Below are 17,388 nucleotides of genomic sequence, written 5' to 3' on the forward strand. Positions count from 1 at the left end.
TACAACAATTGTACAAAACATGACATTTGATGAAATCATTTCCATTCTGCAAACTTACAAAGGGTGGATTGATTTATTTCTGCAACCTCATAAAGAAAACATTATTAAACATAATGAACTTCTTAACTGTACAAACATGAAACAGCTAAAACAACAAAGTGCAAATATTAAAGGATCTTTTTAAGTATGATGAGATTCACTGATCAGCTGAGCCCCGAACGTTCCTGGAAGTTTGTTGGTTCTCTAGTTGTCAGTGTCACTGCAGTGCACACATAGCTTCAGACTGTGTGCTTCATGCCGGTGGCGTTAGGGTCATGGCGGCAGCATGGACGGTGAATGCTGCAATGCTGATCTGACGTTTGACTTCACTCCAGGCCATATGTGGGTCAGCTGAGTTCTCTATGTCGAACAAAGCATCATAGATCCCCGGGAAAGACTCGCCTGCGTATTTATTGTGGCTGCTGGGAGCGAAAATCACATGCCTGAAACAGATGAGACGGACTGTCAAGGAATGAACTGCAAGTATTAGTGTAGTGTAAGTAGGATGGAATAGAATGAACTTGGTCAAGAGTATTTGTCACAATTTGTCAATAGACAAATTACTCTTGAAAATAATTGATAAAAAGTAAGTTGGACTGGATTGTGTATTTATAACACACCCTACCTGTAGAAGGGTCTGCCAGGTAAACCCAGGGGATCTATGAAGGCTCTCTCCAAATACATGAGCTGATCGTTCATGATTCGTACCTGCAGAGGACTAAGACACACACACACACGCAAACAAATTGTCCCATCAACAAAATAAATGAGAAATCCCTCAGAATATATTAACCGTGGTAATAAACTCATAATTTAGTTTGCAGCTCTTACTCTGCTCTGTTGAGGGTCTGCAGGCGCTCATGGAAGTCCATAGCTGCAACTGTAAAATTCTTAACCGCAGAAAACAAAGCGTCTGAAAACACAGAGAAAAACAGTCACAGATGATCAGGCTCCTGGAAACAGCAATCTGGCAGCACACAGCGACTCACATCCACTCACCAAACGAAACTTTATACATGTTCATCTCTTCTGGATGCTGCTGGCCCAGCTGTGCGATGCTGTTTGCGTACTTCCTCAGCGAGTCTGCGTATTGGTTGGCATCGAGAGGGAGGAGCTGGGAATTGGCCAATTGGAACACGAGGCCGCCCCTCACCTGGGCCACCGCCAGCAGCCTCTTGAAAGAAGGGTCGTAGAACTTCTCCACAATCTCAAAGGTCTCGTACACGCTGTGATAGACCGGATAGCTGCTGTACCGCTCTGTTTTCTGAATTTAACACACACACACACACACACGTACACAGTACTGAAATGCATACTTGCATACAGCTTGATTTAATTAATGTTTTTTGCTGTGTTAAGGAACACATTGACAATAAAGGATTTCTATTCCAAAAATCTAATAATTATGTTTACACAGGGGTAACATTTGTCACCTTGTTCTTGGTGTATCTGGCTCTGCCTGCAGCGATTCCCAGACGGATAAAATAGGCCTCAAAGTCACTGCCTGAGCCAAGTTTACTGATCCTACAAGCACACAGGAGTAAATGTAATGATTCTGTCAAACCAAATCATTATTCAGTTATCCAAGGCTTACTAATTGGACATTAAAAACCCAGAGAAATAAGTTTAGTCCACCATATTTATCACTGCATCCATTGCATTGAAGTAGTGACCTTCACCTTTACACAGGTTATCTTATCTCCCATTTAAAATCTTTATTTTGCCCTCTATAACCCTCTGATAGCAGCTCTTGCAGCTGTCAAAGTTTGGTTGCACTTGAACTGTGGTCTTGTGACTGTCAAATGAAGCAAACAACTGATTGTGAGGCTTCTACCTGGGTGCATCACGGTCACTTGTCCAGTTGTCCCTCTTATGCCAGCTCTCATACAAAGAGAGTCCCTGCTCTCCTTCTTCTGGACTGTTTATCTAAATGCAAACATAAAAAGAAAAGTGAAATAAATACCCGGTAATCCAGGATGGAATAACAGGAATAAAGCTAAAGAGATGATGACAGGAGACATCATTTATTTTGTATGTTGAAATTTTTCACCTGCTTGGTGATGTCGTACACCAAAGTGTGTAGAGACGGAGTGCAGTCAACTCTCAGTGTGTACATACCTGGAATCAAGATACATAATCCCAAATGAGCCAAATCAAACTAATTCAAGCTTGACTTATTGGAAATTCAGTCTTTCACCTTCAATGGCAGAGTCTGCGTTGATGTAGGCGACTGCTCTCTCCTGAAGCACCTTGGAATTATCCTGTTGAGAAGGGTTGTCAGTGGGCTTGTATATATGTACACTACGTGTGTGTGCGTGTGTGTGTGTGTGTGTGTGTGTGTGTGTGTGTGTGTGTGTGTGTGTGTGTGTGTGTGTGTGTGAGGATGCACAGAATAGTGCATTTAAACCTCTGCCCATTCTGTGGATCCCTGCAATCCAAACTCCTCTGCATCCCAGCTGGCAAATATGATAGTCCTCCTCGGTCTCCATCCTGCAGGAAAACAAAACATGACTCGTGTACTGTCGCTGTGAGGACACACACACACACACACACACACACACACACACACACACACACACACACACACACACACACACACACACACACACACACACACACACACACACACACACACACACACACACACACACCTTTACTTAGCAGCCTGCCAGCGCTCCTCACAGATTCATGCACCACTGCAGCTCCAGACATGGGATCAATTCCTCCAAAAACCCAGGCGTCCCGGTGGCCTCCCAGAATCACATATCTGTCTACACACAAACACACACGCACGCACGCACGCACGCACGCACGCACACACACACACACACACACACACACACACACACACACACACACACACACAGTTTTGGACTGATATTTAACTTGGCCTGACAGTCTTCATAAAAATTGCAGCATCAAAACATTTTGGTGAACGGTTAATGAGAAGATGTTGATATCTTGTACCTGGCTCCAGAGCTCCCCTAATCTTTCCAATGACGTTGTAGATCCGGGTCACTTGGTTGTCCGTGTGGATGTTCATACGCACCTTTCTGAAGTAGACAGGTAAAACACACCAAAGGTGACACAGAGAAAAAAGGAAGGGCAGCGGAGAAACTGGCCGATAAAATTATTTTTAACAAAAAAACCCCGAACAGGAGCAAAGTATAATATCAACAAAATAATGGGTTAGGGTTGCTTTTTTTTGTTTATTTCATGCAACAACAGGCAAGTTTCAGAAGAGTATGAGAGAGAATAAAGATAAATGTCAGGAAGCCCAGAGGATGAAGATCAGTTGATTCTAGTCATTGTTATTCAGTCCTGTTGAACAGAATGACCTATTTACTGTTGAGTTTAGGCACATATTTCATGCATAATTTGTGCAGCATGTATGTGTTTCTCACACACAGGAGGTAACAAGGCCCCCATTGTACAATATTTAAGTTGGCTACTTGCCACTAGCAAAAAAAAAAGAAAGAATAGCATCTAATAAGGAGAGACATTTAAAACGCTAAGCACAGAGTGAAGATGGAAGTGAAGCAGGAGAGAAAAAGTATCGACTGAAATCAGTGGAAAGTAAGTCATTAAAAACAGTGTTTCTGAGGATGATGTCACAGGGTGAACACTGGATGCCTCAGAGAACACTCTGTGTAAGCACCTACTGGCTCCTGAAATCGTCTAGAAAGCCCGGACCGATCCTGTACGAGACATTCAGGGCTCCTTTCCAGTTGTTGGGTGGAATCTGTCCTCCCATGTTCCTGTTAAAATAGAAATAACAGAAAAATATGTGACAGCCTGAAGCACTTCTACTATTTTGACATGAAGTTTCATTAAAGTTTGAAATTAGATTCAGGTTCCCCACAGGATGATGAAATGATCTAATCCTCTCATCAGGGCCATTAAAGCATTTATTTAAATTTTTAATGTAATTTCCATCACTTCTATTTTATCTTTTGTGCCTACTATCCAACATTAACATGGATAATTGCTAATATTACAACACAAAACTAATGTTAATGCTATTAATAATCGTAACAATCATATTGCATGATCCAGACTTGCTCCAAAAGTAATTCTCAAATCTTTCATTACGAACGAAGTGACTATAAAATGGTGAATAAATGATATGATCATCATGTCTGTCAGAAAACAGTTTTCTTGGTAGAATTTAATTATTTAGTTGAATAACATATGGAAATTCTTAAATTAGATATTTTATTCTTAATCAAGTTAAGTAGCAATGAAATGGAAAAGAAAAAATAATACAGGATGAGGAAAATGATTGATACTTTAGCAGGTGAATTGCATCATGGTAGCCAATCGGATGAACGGGAATTTTGGGAAGCCCCACTCCATCCTCAAGGTTGAATCTGTAGGTGTATTCTTAAAGAGAAGGAAAGTGCCACGTTAAATAAATTCATACGTGTGAATTTTACACACACACACACACACATACACACACGCACACACACACACCTTTAGCAGGGTAGCCTGGTGTGAGTGGGTCTCCTGCTCCATTCAGGTTGAGAACGTTTCCTCTCTGAGCTCCTCCACCCGGTAGGTTCCACCCGTCAGGGTAGGGCTGTGGACAAATAAAAGTAACAATCTTATAATTCACAAATCGAGACGGAAATTCTGGAGCTGAAACTTCAGGATGTTGTACCTGGACCCCGGCGGCACAGTAGTCTGCAGGGTCTGAGAACATAATGATCCCCTTTGCTCTGGCCAGCATGGCGTTTTTCACCTGACGGGGCAAAAGATTTAGGAAATTAACTGGATGATCCTCAAAAATTGATGTGCCATAAAATGTTTTGGTATAGTAAAATTATTTCAGAGTATGACACCTCTGCTGCAGAGCTTGAAAAGGGCAGAGATTACCATCCATTCAGCAAAAAGCTTTTTTATTTTTTTATTTTGCTACTGAACCCTTTTTACTTTTGATTACTGTACACATTCAGCTCTTTTCATTATTTAGAGAAAACAATTTTTTTGGAGTAGAATTTTCTTTTCTAACCTTGTTGCCCCTGAATATTTTCCCATATCTGGCAATAACAATCTTTCCAGTGACATTTATTCCCATTTCCCTCTGGAGCTGGAAGAAGTCTTCCGTACGGCCATAGTTGACGTACACCAACTCCCCCTGGGAAGCAAGACAGACACAGAAGACGTCTCCAGAGTTTATTCAATCAGATGGAGAGGCAGGAGAATGTTTTAAATCCATACAAACAACTTTTACTATTGGAGTGAAAGGGAATCTAACTGTTACTGTCAGGACTCTGTGTGAGAGCTGCTTTACCTCTGGTTGGCCTTTGGGGGAGAATGAACTGTAAGGAGGCACAATGTCGTCCAACACGTGTTCATAACCTTCTGGAACTGGTTCAGCTAAGGACGTGCTAAAAACCTGTGAAAAAAGAACAAGGAAGGAGGTCAGAGGTCAGCCTTTCATTCTGAGAATATTTGCATTCAATCTCAATTCGATTGGTAAGAAGCAGTGGAATAAAAGCTAGCAAGGGTGTTTGCATCTACATTTTATAGAAAAATGTTGCTCTTTTTACTCTTATGTTTATCTGACAGCTTCAGCCAGGTAAAAGTTAGATTAAAATATAGGGAATGAAGGAAGATGATTTTTGGTTGCAACAAGCGTGCGTGCTTGTCTGTCTTTGTGTGGCTCCGTGGTGCACTGGCGTTGTGCCCGGAGTTTCCCCTGCTGGATGGATGGATGATGTCATTTTTCTTGCAAAAATGTCATGCATTTCATTGATTCACCCTCACAATATGAAGACACAGTACTGGCACACTTCTACATTCTATCTATAACTATATATAGTACATGTTATATAACATACATTATTTTATTATTGAAGTATAATTATAGATATTACTGCAGATAATGCAGAGAATGTTTTACTGCAGCAAATATGAAATATTTTGATTTATAACACTTTTTGCTGTTCCTGTGTAACTTATACAAGTATACGTTTAAAATCCAGATTTTTACATGCATTATTCCCACAGTGCCGTACTACAGAAATCCAAGGCTTTGAATTAGTGATCCTAACTGCAAACTGCTATCACTTAATCCTGTTGTTGACGGCAGGACAATGGACTCATGCCGTCTGACCTGATCATCACACATCGGGCCATCAGCCTGGCATAAGTTCATGCTGTTTAGTGACTGTAAGCTAATGTTTACAACTGAATTAGATAAAAGATTATGAGCTGAATGCAACCGAGCAGCACACTGCAGTGTGGCTGTGCGGTAAACCCTGTTGTTTTTCTACTGTTTGCCTCTGTGCCGGATCATTATCTCTACTTATAAGAGACACGCGGAGGTTTATCTCGCAGAGGGGCTGTAAAAGGACCTTGGACTTTAATGAGCTGAGAAGACGAACAATACAAACAAGGAGAACTAGTCGATGTTTTCTTAATAAACTGTGAGATATCCATTTGTCACTTTATCTCTGCAAACACACAGGCAGGTAGACAGGTGGACAGACAGGTATGGACTGAACTATGTGACCGTATATTAGTGTGCATGGATCCAGGCTTCATGCATAAATGACCGTCTTGTGACTTCTTCGTGCACATGCTGTACCTCATTGCCGAGGCCATCGACTATCGAGATGTAGTTTGGCTGTGATTTGTTGGGGTAGGACAACAGGACATCATACGGCACCATCTCCACCGAGTCCAGTCCAAACTCCAGCCACTCGTCTTTTATCTGCTCTGCATATCTCCGGTTCTGCTCTGTGCCAGCCAGGTGAGGGAGGCGGGTAAATTTCCTGCAAAGATGCCAAAGAGAGAAGAAACCTTTTAAAGTCTGGGTAAACTGATGGGTTCTACAGACATTCTAGTTGTCTGACTTCACCAAGATCCATGTCTCTAAAGTAATAATAGCTAATAAATAAGAGTAAATAATAATAATAATAATAATAATAATAATAATAATAATAATAATAATAATAATAATAATAATAATAATAATAATAATAATATAATAGATAATAAAATCTTATTCCATGCTGTCTGATAACATCATGTTGTGTTTCAGCTCATAGCTCTTAATTAGCCAACATGGAGGTAATGTTTTCATTGTCAGTTTTTTAGTCAAAAAGTTCTGAATGGATTTTGTCCCAAGGAATAATCAATTATATTTAGCTTGTGATCCAGATTATCATCGGGATCACACTCTCTACCATCATGGGTCTGTGTGATGTGTTTAGAGGTTGTCATTGGTTACCAGTGATGGAGGCTGGTGTCATTAGATTCTGAAGTCTACTCTCAATAACTGAGTTGTTGTACGAGTGAAAAGTTGGCTTCCCTCTGCTGATGGACAGAGCAGATTTAGTGACTTTTACCTGAGATGCTCTCTGATCTTTTCAGGCTTCATTTCATCCATAAACTCCCTCAGATACTTGCTGGATTCGCTTCCATCTGCGAAGATTGACTGTGTTGGCCTCGAGAACCAGCCTGAAAGACACACACACACACACACGCACGCACGCACGCACGCACGCACGCACACACACACACACACACACACACACACACACACACACACAGTTCAACAATAGATTTTCCCTGAGAGCAACAACTCCATTATTATAATTACATTCATGCCTTCCAGCAGCGAACGACAGTAACATAAGTTTGACAACACAGGGAGAAACAGAGTATCTTTGTCATCCACTTCCCAGGTGTTAGACCTCAACAAAAGCTCCAGGCTCTATTGCACCTTGTGTTTTAAATAGTTGTGCTGACCGACAGCATGTGTTAACCTACTGTTAGCAGATGGATGTGAAATGTGGCAGAGATGTGACAAACTAAAGCTCAAACCCGCTGAGAAACTGCCTTCATTTCCATGTCTCCACTCAGTTTACATGATCTCAAAGAAAATAGTTGAAAATAGTTGAGTTGATATCACTTGTGGATTAGCAGATTAAATCTCCATGCAGCAGAAGTTTCTGTCTTACCTATGATGAAGCCGAAAAAGAACAAAGCAAGCACAACAATAAGCCCGCAGATCCAGTGGATTATCCTTCTCTCATTTTTCATCTTAAAGCTGTTTATCTCAGGGGGCCTCCAGGGGCCGACACCACGGACCACAGAGCACGCCTGAAGAGACAGAGATAGAGAGTAATTTGTTTAAACTTCGCACTGAGAGGGCATGGCAGCAAGAACAGGAAAGACAAAGAGCCGGGGAGCGATAGAGATAGAGATTGAGAGAGAGAGAGGGAGAGAGAGAGAAGGGAGGGTCTGTGGAGAAAGAGGTAGTGCCATGTGGAGAAACGCAGTGAGGGACGCCTGGGACGAGCAGAAAATCCACTGAGGGCGGTTTAATCTGTTCTGTCATGCTGAAGTTGTGTATACTACATCAATAATATCTATATAATTGCTCATGGCCTCAACATCTCTGTTTCCATATTCTGCACACATATTTGACCTTTCTGTCAGGTTTGGTTGAGGGATCATTCCTCTGTCACTCTTCATTCTATAAAGCAGAGTTATGGTTTTTGCATAGTTGAGCAAAAACATGGAAAATTACAATCAAAATGTCCACGTCATAAATCATGTTCTGTTTTTAGTAAGTCAAAAAACTAGAGAAGAATGTTTCAAACATTAATTTTACAGAAGTCAGTTTAATCAAGCCTGGTTCGTTTTTAGTTCACGTTTGACTGGTCTTGTGTTGTAAATATTTACATATTCCCTGCTGCAAGCTCTGTTTGGATTTATCTCTCCTGGGTTTATGCACAGCTGTGTGGGGTTGAAGGCGGTTCTTTTATGTGGTGGGCTGGAGCGTGAAACACGGAGTGGGGGCTATCTCTTCTCAGGAATGTGGGGAGGACTCAGATCACAGCTCTGTCTCATCCTCATCATTACTGTCTGTCTGGAGAGAATAATTCTATTGAAGATGTGAAGATGATGGTTTCATTTCAAATGTGTTGTTTGGGTCCCTAAATGCACTCTCAAAGGACGCAGGAATTTATCAGTTTTGCATGATCAAATATGAAAGACTTGGGTAATGATTAAGTTATTAAATGCAATAACAGATTAATGTTTTATGATGTTTAAGGTTATGCCGACAGTAGAATTGAAAAGTGAAAAGTGAAGTATATTTCCCAAGAAAGCAAATCCTTATTCCATTGAGGAAATTTCCATTTGGGAAATTTGGGAATTTCCATTTAAGAATGAAAATGACCACAAAACGCATCTTCTTACACAAACACAAATAACACAACACTTAGATCTTGTCTATCACATAATTTTCTGAACACAAAAGTATAGTACAAGCACAGCACATAGATAACTGATACATGTGAGGCTGAGTCAAGCAGCTGGTGACTCAAGGACAGTCTAATCCAAACGTTATAAAGATCACGGCCAATGAACATTCGGGGCTCTTCTCCAGAGGTTTGTTGCTGCGTCTGTTGGAGAGCCCAGCGCTGAATCCTCACCAACTTCTGAACTTCTTCAGTAAACCCTTTTTGGAATACAATTTGTCTCATTATTGAAGATACACCTCTCAACTGAGCGAAAGAACCGAAGAGGGTTTCTTGTTCAGAGTAAAACCCTAACACCAAACACTAAATACAGAATGCAAATAGATGAATAAATAAAGTCTAAAAATTATGTAGACCAAAGATTGCCACCCACCAATCCCAGTCTGTAGGTTCAATCAGTGGAATCACGAAGCATTTCTTATTCCAGCCGCAGGGTGGCGCTGAGAGCACAGTGTGATGACACGGACCAGAACACTCTGGTGCACTAGACTCATTTCCCCACATAATTGAAATAATCAATGAATAAATGAATGAAATCTACTGGCAATAATCAGAGATTAACACGTTTTTAAATGAAACATATGAGTTGAAAATAATCTTTAAAAAACAACAACAACAACAACAACTTTAATAGTAATTTCAGATGAGATATCATTCAGGTCATTACCAGTGCTACACTATTATTAGTGGTAGTGTTACATGTTCATGAATTAGATTCCGGATATGATTTAATTTAATTAATGATCACACCGTAAGTAAATCGAGCAATTTCATACTTTGGTGCCCTCTTGCGGTAGAGCAGTGTAGCGCAGCGCTACGTTTATCCGGTTTAATTCCATTCCCTCCAACTTTATTGGGCCCAGGATGTTTTGGGTTCTCATCAAACGTCCAATCCAGCCGTGAGGAGAACTAAAACCACACAGACACACACAGAGAGGAGAGATGGGGTGAGGGTTTCCCTCCGTGGGAGACTTGTGTTGGGGGGGGGGGGTGGATGACACTCAAAACGCGCACTGGAGCGGCTCCACGGAGGAGTGCAGGAGGACGGCGCAGACACCGGCCGGTCTCAGACGGACGCAGACTGAGCTGCGGGGAGGGACGGACCTGCACCGCTCAGCCAACACCGCAAACACGGCTTTAAAGTCTGAGCAGCGGCTGGGCGACGAAAGCCATCATGGTCGTGTCGGTGCGGAGCTGGGTCGCCAACGAGGGAGGAAAGCACTTGGTCCTGGTGGGGAAACTTTTCACTGTTCCACTATATCTGATAATGAATTTTCTTGTTTTACTAATGTGCATGGTTTTGTTTTTTGTTGTTGTTGTTTTTTTTCCAAAATCCTTTCATGGGGTTTGGAATCAGCCTTGGGATTAATCCACTTAATTACATGTCAAATTATGTTCTTTGCATCCACTGAGACCGTAAAACTATTAAATGCTGACATTTTGCATGTTCTTCAGGAACACATAAAAAGAATGAATCATAAGGAGGCTCAGCAGTGACCTGTAGCTCTTTTTACTTGTTGGTCCTTAGATGCTGTGGATCGGAGGGAACACCTGGCTGTTCATCAGGACCTTCCTGCTGTACTACACCGGACAACAGTACCACTACCTCTACAAGATGCTCGGGGTAAAAAAAAGTCAAAAAGAAACACACTGAACTGTGTTAATGTGGATTGTGTTCACTAACTGTATCTCCTAATTTAAAAAAACAAACAAAATTGTAATCCAGTAAGAATTTTGAAAAGTTGTGTTGTAGAAAGATGATGAATGACAGAACTTCTGAATAACAAATCAAGATCCTGGAAGTGTCTTGATTTTGAAGACTTTTCAAAAGAAAAGTCTTCAAAAGAAAAGACTTTTTGGACCTGGCTGTTAAAGATCTGTCGCCTCCTGGTTTCGGCCAGAATTCTGCTTAGTAACAAAAAAAAGCACTGAGAGAGTTCCAATCGTCCCACGATGCACCCCTTTGCAAAATATCATTAAATTTATTGATGACATCTTTTAAAGCTTTTCCATCTTTGCAGGTTTCAGCTATTAGAATAACTCAGCAATGGATTTATTGTGAACACGCTGCAGATCATGTTGTACATACATGTTTAGGATTTCTTAAGCTCCAACACACGTGTGGTCCATTCACACAGGTGTTTCCACTTACTGTGTTCATCAGAGCTCTGCTGTACTTACGTATGTACACACTGTGTGTACTCAGTGTGTGTACACGGTGTGTGTACACGGTGTGTGTACACGGTGTGTGTACACGGTGTGTGTTCACGGTGTGTGTACACGGTGTGCCAGGCCGTTAAGATCTGAACCGTCTCATCTGTGTTCCTACGTTTGGACTGTTTACACAGACATTAGTCCAGATTCAAACTGTTAATAACGTGTCAGGTCAGTCTGATGAGAGTCAACCCACTGCCCTTGAGGAGGGAGAAACCCCCCCGCCCAACTTACTCTCTTCTTTGCACAGTGGATCCTTATGTGGTCATGTGACTGGTCCTACAAAGCGTCCAGTAGACACCAGTCATACTGCATTCTGTTTTTTTTTATTTCAACCAAATCTTCAAAAACGTCACAGGAGCAGGTTTTGTGACAGTTCAATGTCTCACGCGTGTTTTATGAGTCTGAATCGTGACTGAACTCTGTCACAGCAATTAGCAATCTGTGTGTATATGTGTGTGTGTGCGTGTGTGTGCGTGTGTGTGTGTGTGTTTATGTGTCCACAGGTTGGTCCTTAGTGACATAAAGCCGGGGAAACACGCACAAAATCAGGAATGTGATTTTGGTGATTGTTCTCAGTCTTGCTCTAATCATTCCAATTCATTCAGACTCTGTTTGTGGCTCTCAGTCATGGTCATGACCTGTGCCCCCCCTCCATGGGGTCAGTGGAGCCAACTGGCTGTTTTTTATAACATGCTATCATCAGCATATATTCAATATGTTCATTGTTGGGTACTTTTTTTGTAACCGCAGTAGCAGAATTACAAAAAATAGCAAAAAGCACACACGCTACACACAACAAACTGATAACACTGGTAAATGTGACACAAATTAGTGATTTAGAACTTTAAAATGTAAATTGTGGCAGTGAGTACTTATTTATGTACAGCCTGTACATTGGGAGGCACGGGAGAGAGACGGGGGGCAAGTGTGGGCACGCCGCTGGCTTTGACTGAATGCTTTACCAGAGGGCTGCAGTTTATGTGTGTTTGTGTGTGTGTGTGTGTGTGTGTGTGTGTGTGTGTGTGTGTGTGTGTGTATGTGCACTAGTGTGTGTGTGTGCATGCAAGAAGACAATGCTGCTGTAGGGAATTCAACTCCAAAAAAAGCATCTTATCTCTCTCACCTGTATGATTCAGTGCTTGACTGTGTGTTTTTGTGTCTGTGTGGGGTTTTTTTTTTAAGTGGGGGGTGTTTGAGTGTTTGAGATGTACAGAAAAAAAAAAGAAAAGAAATCAGATCTCCTGCTTGCGGTTTTGCCGTCAGCTGCTTTCCAGTGTGGAGCTGTGTTTAATGTGTGTGGGAAGTTTTTGAAGGGTGAAACTATCAGACTTTTAAGTCGTTAACCTGGTGTAAACTTTGACTTTTGTGCAGATTTTTCATTGTCATAATAATTTTATTTTTGATATTTCCGGTTTTAGTTGATTAAAACTATAGTTCGTCGTGTTTTTGAAGTTTTTATCAGAGTAAAATCAAATCTATGATGTAATATCCTCTTATTTATAACATAATCCGCTATAAGTGAAAACAGTTTAGAATTCTAATGCTAAAAAGATTTCTGTGATGGAACACACTCCAGTTTCATGTGACCTGTTCCTCTCTCTCTCTCTGATCTGCCTGCCTTCATTTCTCACACTAGTGTTAGTTTCTCAGGGATAATCAGAAATGACGGCACCGACGGAGCTCAGAGGCTGCAGGGAACGTGCTTAAATGTGGAGGGTTAAGTGAACATCCAGCGTTCCTGTGTTAAAACCGCTTTGATTACTGAGCTGTAACTTGAGACAGATTACATGGCAGACGTCCTTCCTGAGTCATTTCAGGTGAAGTTCTTCAGTCTGGGGTCAACCAGACAACATATCCAGTAATTATGAACTATTAGAGCATCAGTAAAATCAAGGCGATGCCGTCCAGATTAAATGTCTTGTCAGTCGGTTACAAAAGAAAAAAGAACAAAGAGAGAGAATAGGTGAGGGGGAGAATTGAAGCAAGTGATTCTGAGGAGAATAAAACAGGAAGTTACGTATTATCCTGATTTAGCCTGAAACGGGATTTGCGACTGGAAATTTTCTGGATTCACTTAGATGTTGTCAAAACATTGTATGAATGCCCATAAATCCAGATAGAGATAAATATTTCCTAAATCCTCCTATTAATCAGCAGCCTTCCTCATAATAATTCCAACCTGCCTGACATTGTGGATGTGTCCCCCCGCCCCCCCTCCCCCCAGCTGGGCCTGTGCATCAGCAGGGCGTCTGCATCTGTGCTGAACCTGAACTGCAGCCTGGTCCTGTTGCCCATGTGTCGCACCGTGCTCACCTTTGCGCGAGGAACACACGTGGTAAGAAGGAAAGCGCTGGGATTGGACGTGGAAAGAGGGAGTGGCAAAAGATTTGAAAAATGTGGTGATCAGGCAGTGTGGAAGATAAAACATTTGCAGTATTTTCCGCACAAAATAGTGAACATTTGAAATTGCATGTTAAAAATGCAAACAGCTTTTTCTAATTTTATATTCTGAGTAAACTCCTCAAGGTGATGAAAATGACAGGAAAATGTTTTCTGCTTGTTCTACCGTTAGATTTAAAATAAAGTCCGCAGAAGTAGGTGATATTAGCTGTTAGTGTTTTCTACGTAGAGCTCATGTGTTGGAAATAAAACGCTTTATTTACTCTTGACTCTCCTGCAGGTTTCAAGCAGAAAAGCTCGCAGACTGCTGGACAAAAGCAAGACCTTCCACGTGGCCTGTGGAGTCGCCATCTGCATTTTCTCTGGTACAAACTTATTTGTTGTCTCGTGATGTCAGCGGTGTGTGTGAGAAATCTGAATAGCTCAATCAGTTCGCTGGCTCAGCATTCCTGGTTGCGCCACTTGGGGATGTCCGTCCAGCTGCCGGTCGGTGTTTTTCTAGCCTGGTGGGAAATCTGTCGTCGTGACATCATGGGAGCTTCTAGCAGCTGTGTGTCCGAGGCGCAGCTTAGCATGCAGAATGTTTTCCTCATGCAATCAGCATCGTGATTTAGGTTTATTGGTAAATAATCGATTTATCAGCTGTTTGTGACAAACAAGAAAAGTGTATCAGAAAATACTACTTTCGCTTCGTATCGCGGTACTCTTTAGAACTTTGCCGAAACTCTTTCACTCCCTTTTGTAGCAAATGTAAAGCATAGATAAATGCTGGCTCCTTGCAGCATTTCTCAGGAATCTTATCTTATTCCTCATGGGCAAAGACCTCATTCAATAATATTCCTGGATGTACAATATAGCCTGACTACTTTTGCTTCCAGTTCTATGTACTGTATGTTCTATACATGGTATTCCTTGCAGTAATCCAGTTATTTTATAGCTTTTGCAGTTTGTTCCAAATGACATCCTGACAGCGACTCACTAGTGTTGGAATGTAACACTTCATGTGGCCCGTGGAGACAAATCTTTTATTGTCTCCCCATACTAAGTCGATTCATGCAAAATCCATCAAAGCCGTACATGTCACCACCAGCCTCTGAATCTTCCACAGAGCGCGTAGAAGTTTGGCAGCGTTTTATTTTTAAAGGCATTTTTCAGCAATTTAGTCGTCGCTTCCATAAAGTGTGTGAGTTGAGCTGGGCCAGAAAACCCCGACTTCAACCCCCTCCGGTAGAAACAGCAGGGATGAGGCAGGAGAAGAAGAAAAAAGGAAGAACGACAGAGTGAGGAGGGGCGCGGTGGTAATGAGAAAGGATGTGAGGTGGAGGGGGGGGACCCTTGTGTCTCATGATTATGCCTCTAATTCCATCAGCTGTCGACCGGCTGCATGGTTGGTCTATGATGTCAGGGAGTGTGTGTGTGTGTGTGTGTGTGTGTGTGTGTGTGTGTGTGTGTGTGTGTGTGTGTGTTCGCCAGTGAGTCAGGAGGATGTTGTGCTGACTTTCTGCTGAATAGACAAAGAGAGGTTTGTACAAGTATCTGCTAGCAGTTCATTCTGACCTTAATGTATGTGTGTGTGTGTGTGTGTGTGTGTGTGTGTGTGTGTGTGTGTGTGTGTGTGTGTGTGTGTGTGTGTGTGTGTGTGTCTTTGAAGCAGATGTTCTCTTTCACTGCTGTATTTCGAATCAGTATTGATTAACCCCTTCCCTCCTGCTGCAGTGGTGCACGTGTCTGCCCACCTGGTGAACGTTTCCAGCTTCAGCGTGAGCTACTCAGACGACTTCCCGTCTCTGAACCTGGCTCGCTACCGAGGGGAGGTGAGAGGTCAACACGTTAAAACACACTTAAACTCCTCAGGACCCTCATTAGGCAACACTGGACCATCAGTTCACTGACTAAACACCTGCAAGGACTTTTTCCCCGCCTGCGTACTTGCAATAGGAACGCTAAAGCTAGTGGTTGTCATAGCAACGCTACTAATGCAGGTCATCGATTTGTTCCATGATTTAAGACTAACCTTACAAGTGGTTGCTTACCATTAAACATACATGTCGATGGCTCATGTCTTCAACCAATCACGTCATCCGATGGATATAGAAGTATTACTTTTTAAACGGATACCTCCAACCCAAAATATTAATTTGAAAACACACACACACACACACACACACACAAAAAAAGCTTTTAATCTCAGAATAGTCGTCACAAAAAAGATCACACACATTTCCTTTTGTGTTTCCCTTCCAGGACCCCAAGCAGATCATTTTAACCACAAGTAAGAACCAGATGTGTGTGTTTTCACATGTGCATTAATTAAGGTTAGAAACTTTTGGCTTCATGTCGAAATCAGAGGAAGCCACGCTACATTAGTGGTTAGAGGTTAAAGTAATTCACCTGAATTGCTTTTTGAATTTAATTATGCTGCGTGATAATATAATCACTAGCAGAGGATGAGGTCGTGCATGTGTCCTTAATCCTTGCTGACTTTGTCTCTGGTCTCTCATTGGCTGATTCAATCTAGTCCCGGGAGTCACAGGTGTCCTATTGGTCCTCATCCTCCTTCTGATGTTCTCGTCGTCTGCCCACTCTGTGCGGTAGGTCGATCCGAACCACCTTTTAACAATCACTTTGGTCAGAGTTTGCGTGTTGAACATATTACAAAATAAAGGTAGAGAAAGAAATGATTTGTCGTTTTATGTTTTTGTGATAAATCATCTTACAGATGTTTTCGGGTTGTTTAATTTGAGAAAAAACCCCATCTTGTTTATTGTGTTGTAAAATTGCATTGCATGCATGTGATCCATGTTATATTCTGTGGTTGTGTCTGCCTCTATGTGTGTGTCCTTGCTTCGTGTGTGTGTGAGCTGATCCGTTGTGTGTGAGAGAGTAATGGAAGCTAAAAGCAGACGTGCTAGCTGATGCTGTTTCCCACTAAGCGTTGGACTCCCAGCTCTGTCATTACTGAGGTCATACTGGGTCAACCGTTCTACATGTGTGCATACGTTAACTCATGCAGGCGTGTGTTTGCACTCACTCTCTTTCTTAATTCTATCATCAGACAGACAGTGAACAAGAATTAGAATTAAAAGTTGACTAACTTCTGTCTTTATTCAATGAAGGCCTGTAGCTGGGGATCCTGATTGTTTCATGTTACTTACTCGGAAACTAGTGAACCCATCTCTAAACACAGCTGGGTGTAGAACCTTATTCTAGTTATCCTTCATGAACATTGTAAATCATTGTGAAATAGCTAATTAGCATAGTGTTTTATTATTTTTTAAAATGTGAAATACTATATTTCAACTGAAGCTTTCTGAATTTTTGTGGTTGTATATATCTGGATGTTTGACATCATAATACTAAAAAAAGAAGAAAATTTAAAAGAAAAATTTGAAATTCATGAACGTTTTATGTACAAAAGAAAGAAACCAGCTTTTTTTTTTTTTGCTGTTAC

General features: G+C 41.5%; 2 protein-coding genes across 2 annotated transcripts in view; one reads left to right on the top strand and one right to left on the bottom strand.

Moving 5' to 3' along the window:
* Nucleotides 1-59: 59 nt before the first annotated feature.
* Nucleotides 60-8,228, bottom strand: LOC137596224 (putative N-acetylated-alpha-linked acidic dipeptidase). The gene is made up of 20 exons (XM_068316538.1): nt 8,013-8,228; nt 7,398-7,509; nt 6,635-6,821; nt 5,336-5,440; nt 5,054-5,179; nt 4,703-4,783; nt 4,516-4,621; nt 4,329-4,422; nt 3,702-3,797; nt 3,007-3,092; nt 2,691-2,810; nt 2,447-2,529; nt 2,237-2,300; nt 2,090-2,157; nt 1,874-1,965; nt 1,473-1,563; nt 1,039-1,303; nt 871-952; nt 665-757; nt 60-482 (listed from the first exon to the last, which is right to left on the bottom strand). Exons 1-20 carry the CDS (start codon nt 8,092-8,094, stop codon nt 293-295), a joined length of 2,223 nt encoding a protein of 740 aa, XP_068172639.1. The 5' UTR covers nt 8,095-8,228; the 3' UTR covers nt 60-292.
* A 1,987-nt stretch (nt 8,229-10,215) lies between these two features.
* LOC137596667 (NADPH oxidase 4) overlaps nt 10,216-17,388 on the top strand; it is a 14,974-nt gene continuing 7,801 nt past the window's right edge. The window contains exons 1-7 of the mRNA XM_068317364.1: nt 10,216-10,551; nt 10,849-10,944; nt 13,762-13,872; nt 14,218-14,302; nt 15,654-15,751; nt 16,182-16,209; nt 16,456-16,528. Coding sequence (XP_068173465.1) covers nt 10,495-10,551; nt 10,849-10,944; nt 13,762-13,872; nt 14,218-14,302; nt 15,654-15,751; nt 16,182-16,209; nt 16,456-16,528 — 548 coding nt within the window. The 5' untranslated portion in view covers nt 10,216-10,494. The remainder of the gene's footprint in view (nt 10,552-10,848; nt 10,945-13,761; nt 13,873-14,217; nt 14,303-15,653; nt 15,752-16,181; nt 16,210-16,455; nt 16,529-17,388) is intronic.

This window comes from Antennarius striatus, chromosome 6, assembly GCF_040054535.1.
Source record: "Antennarius striatus isolate MH-2024 chromosome 6, ASM4005453v1, whole genome shotgun sequence".
NCBI classification, from domain to species: Eukaryota; Metazoa; Chordata; class Actinopteri; order Lophiiformes; family Antennariidae; genus Antennarius; species Antennarius striatus.

Coding starts and splice junctions, on each gene's coding strand:
- LOC137596224 (XM_068316538.1), bottom strand. CDS start 8,094: ATGAAAAATGAGAGAAGGATAATCCACTGGATCTGCGGGCTTATTGTT. Junction 5,441..6,634: donor TCGATGGCCTCGGCAATGAG/GTACAGCATGTG, acceptor CTTTTTTCACAG/GTTTTTAGCACGTCCTTAGC. Junction 953..1,038: donor CATGTATAAAGTTTCGTTTG/GTGAGTGGATGT, acceptor CTGTGTTTTCAG/ACGCTTTGTTTTCTGCGGTT.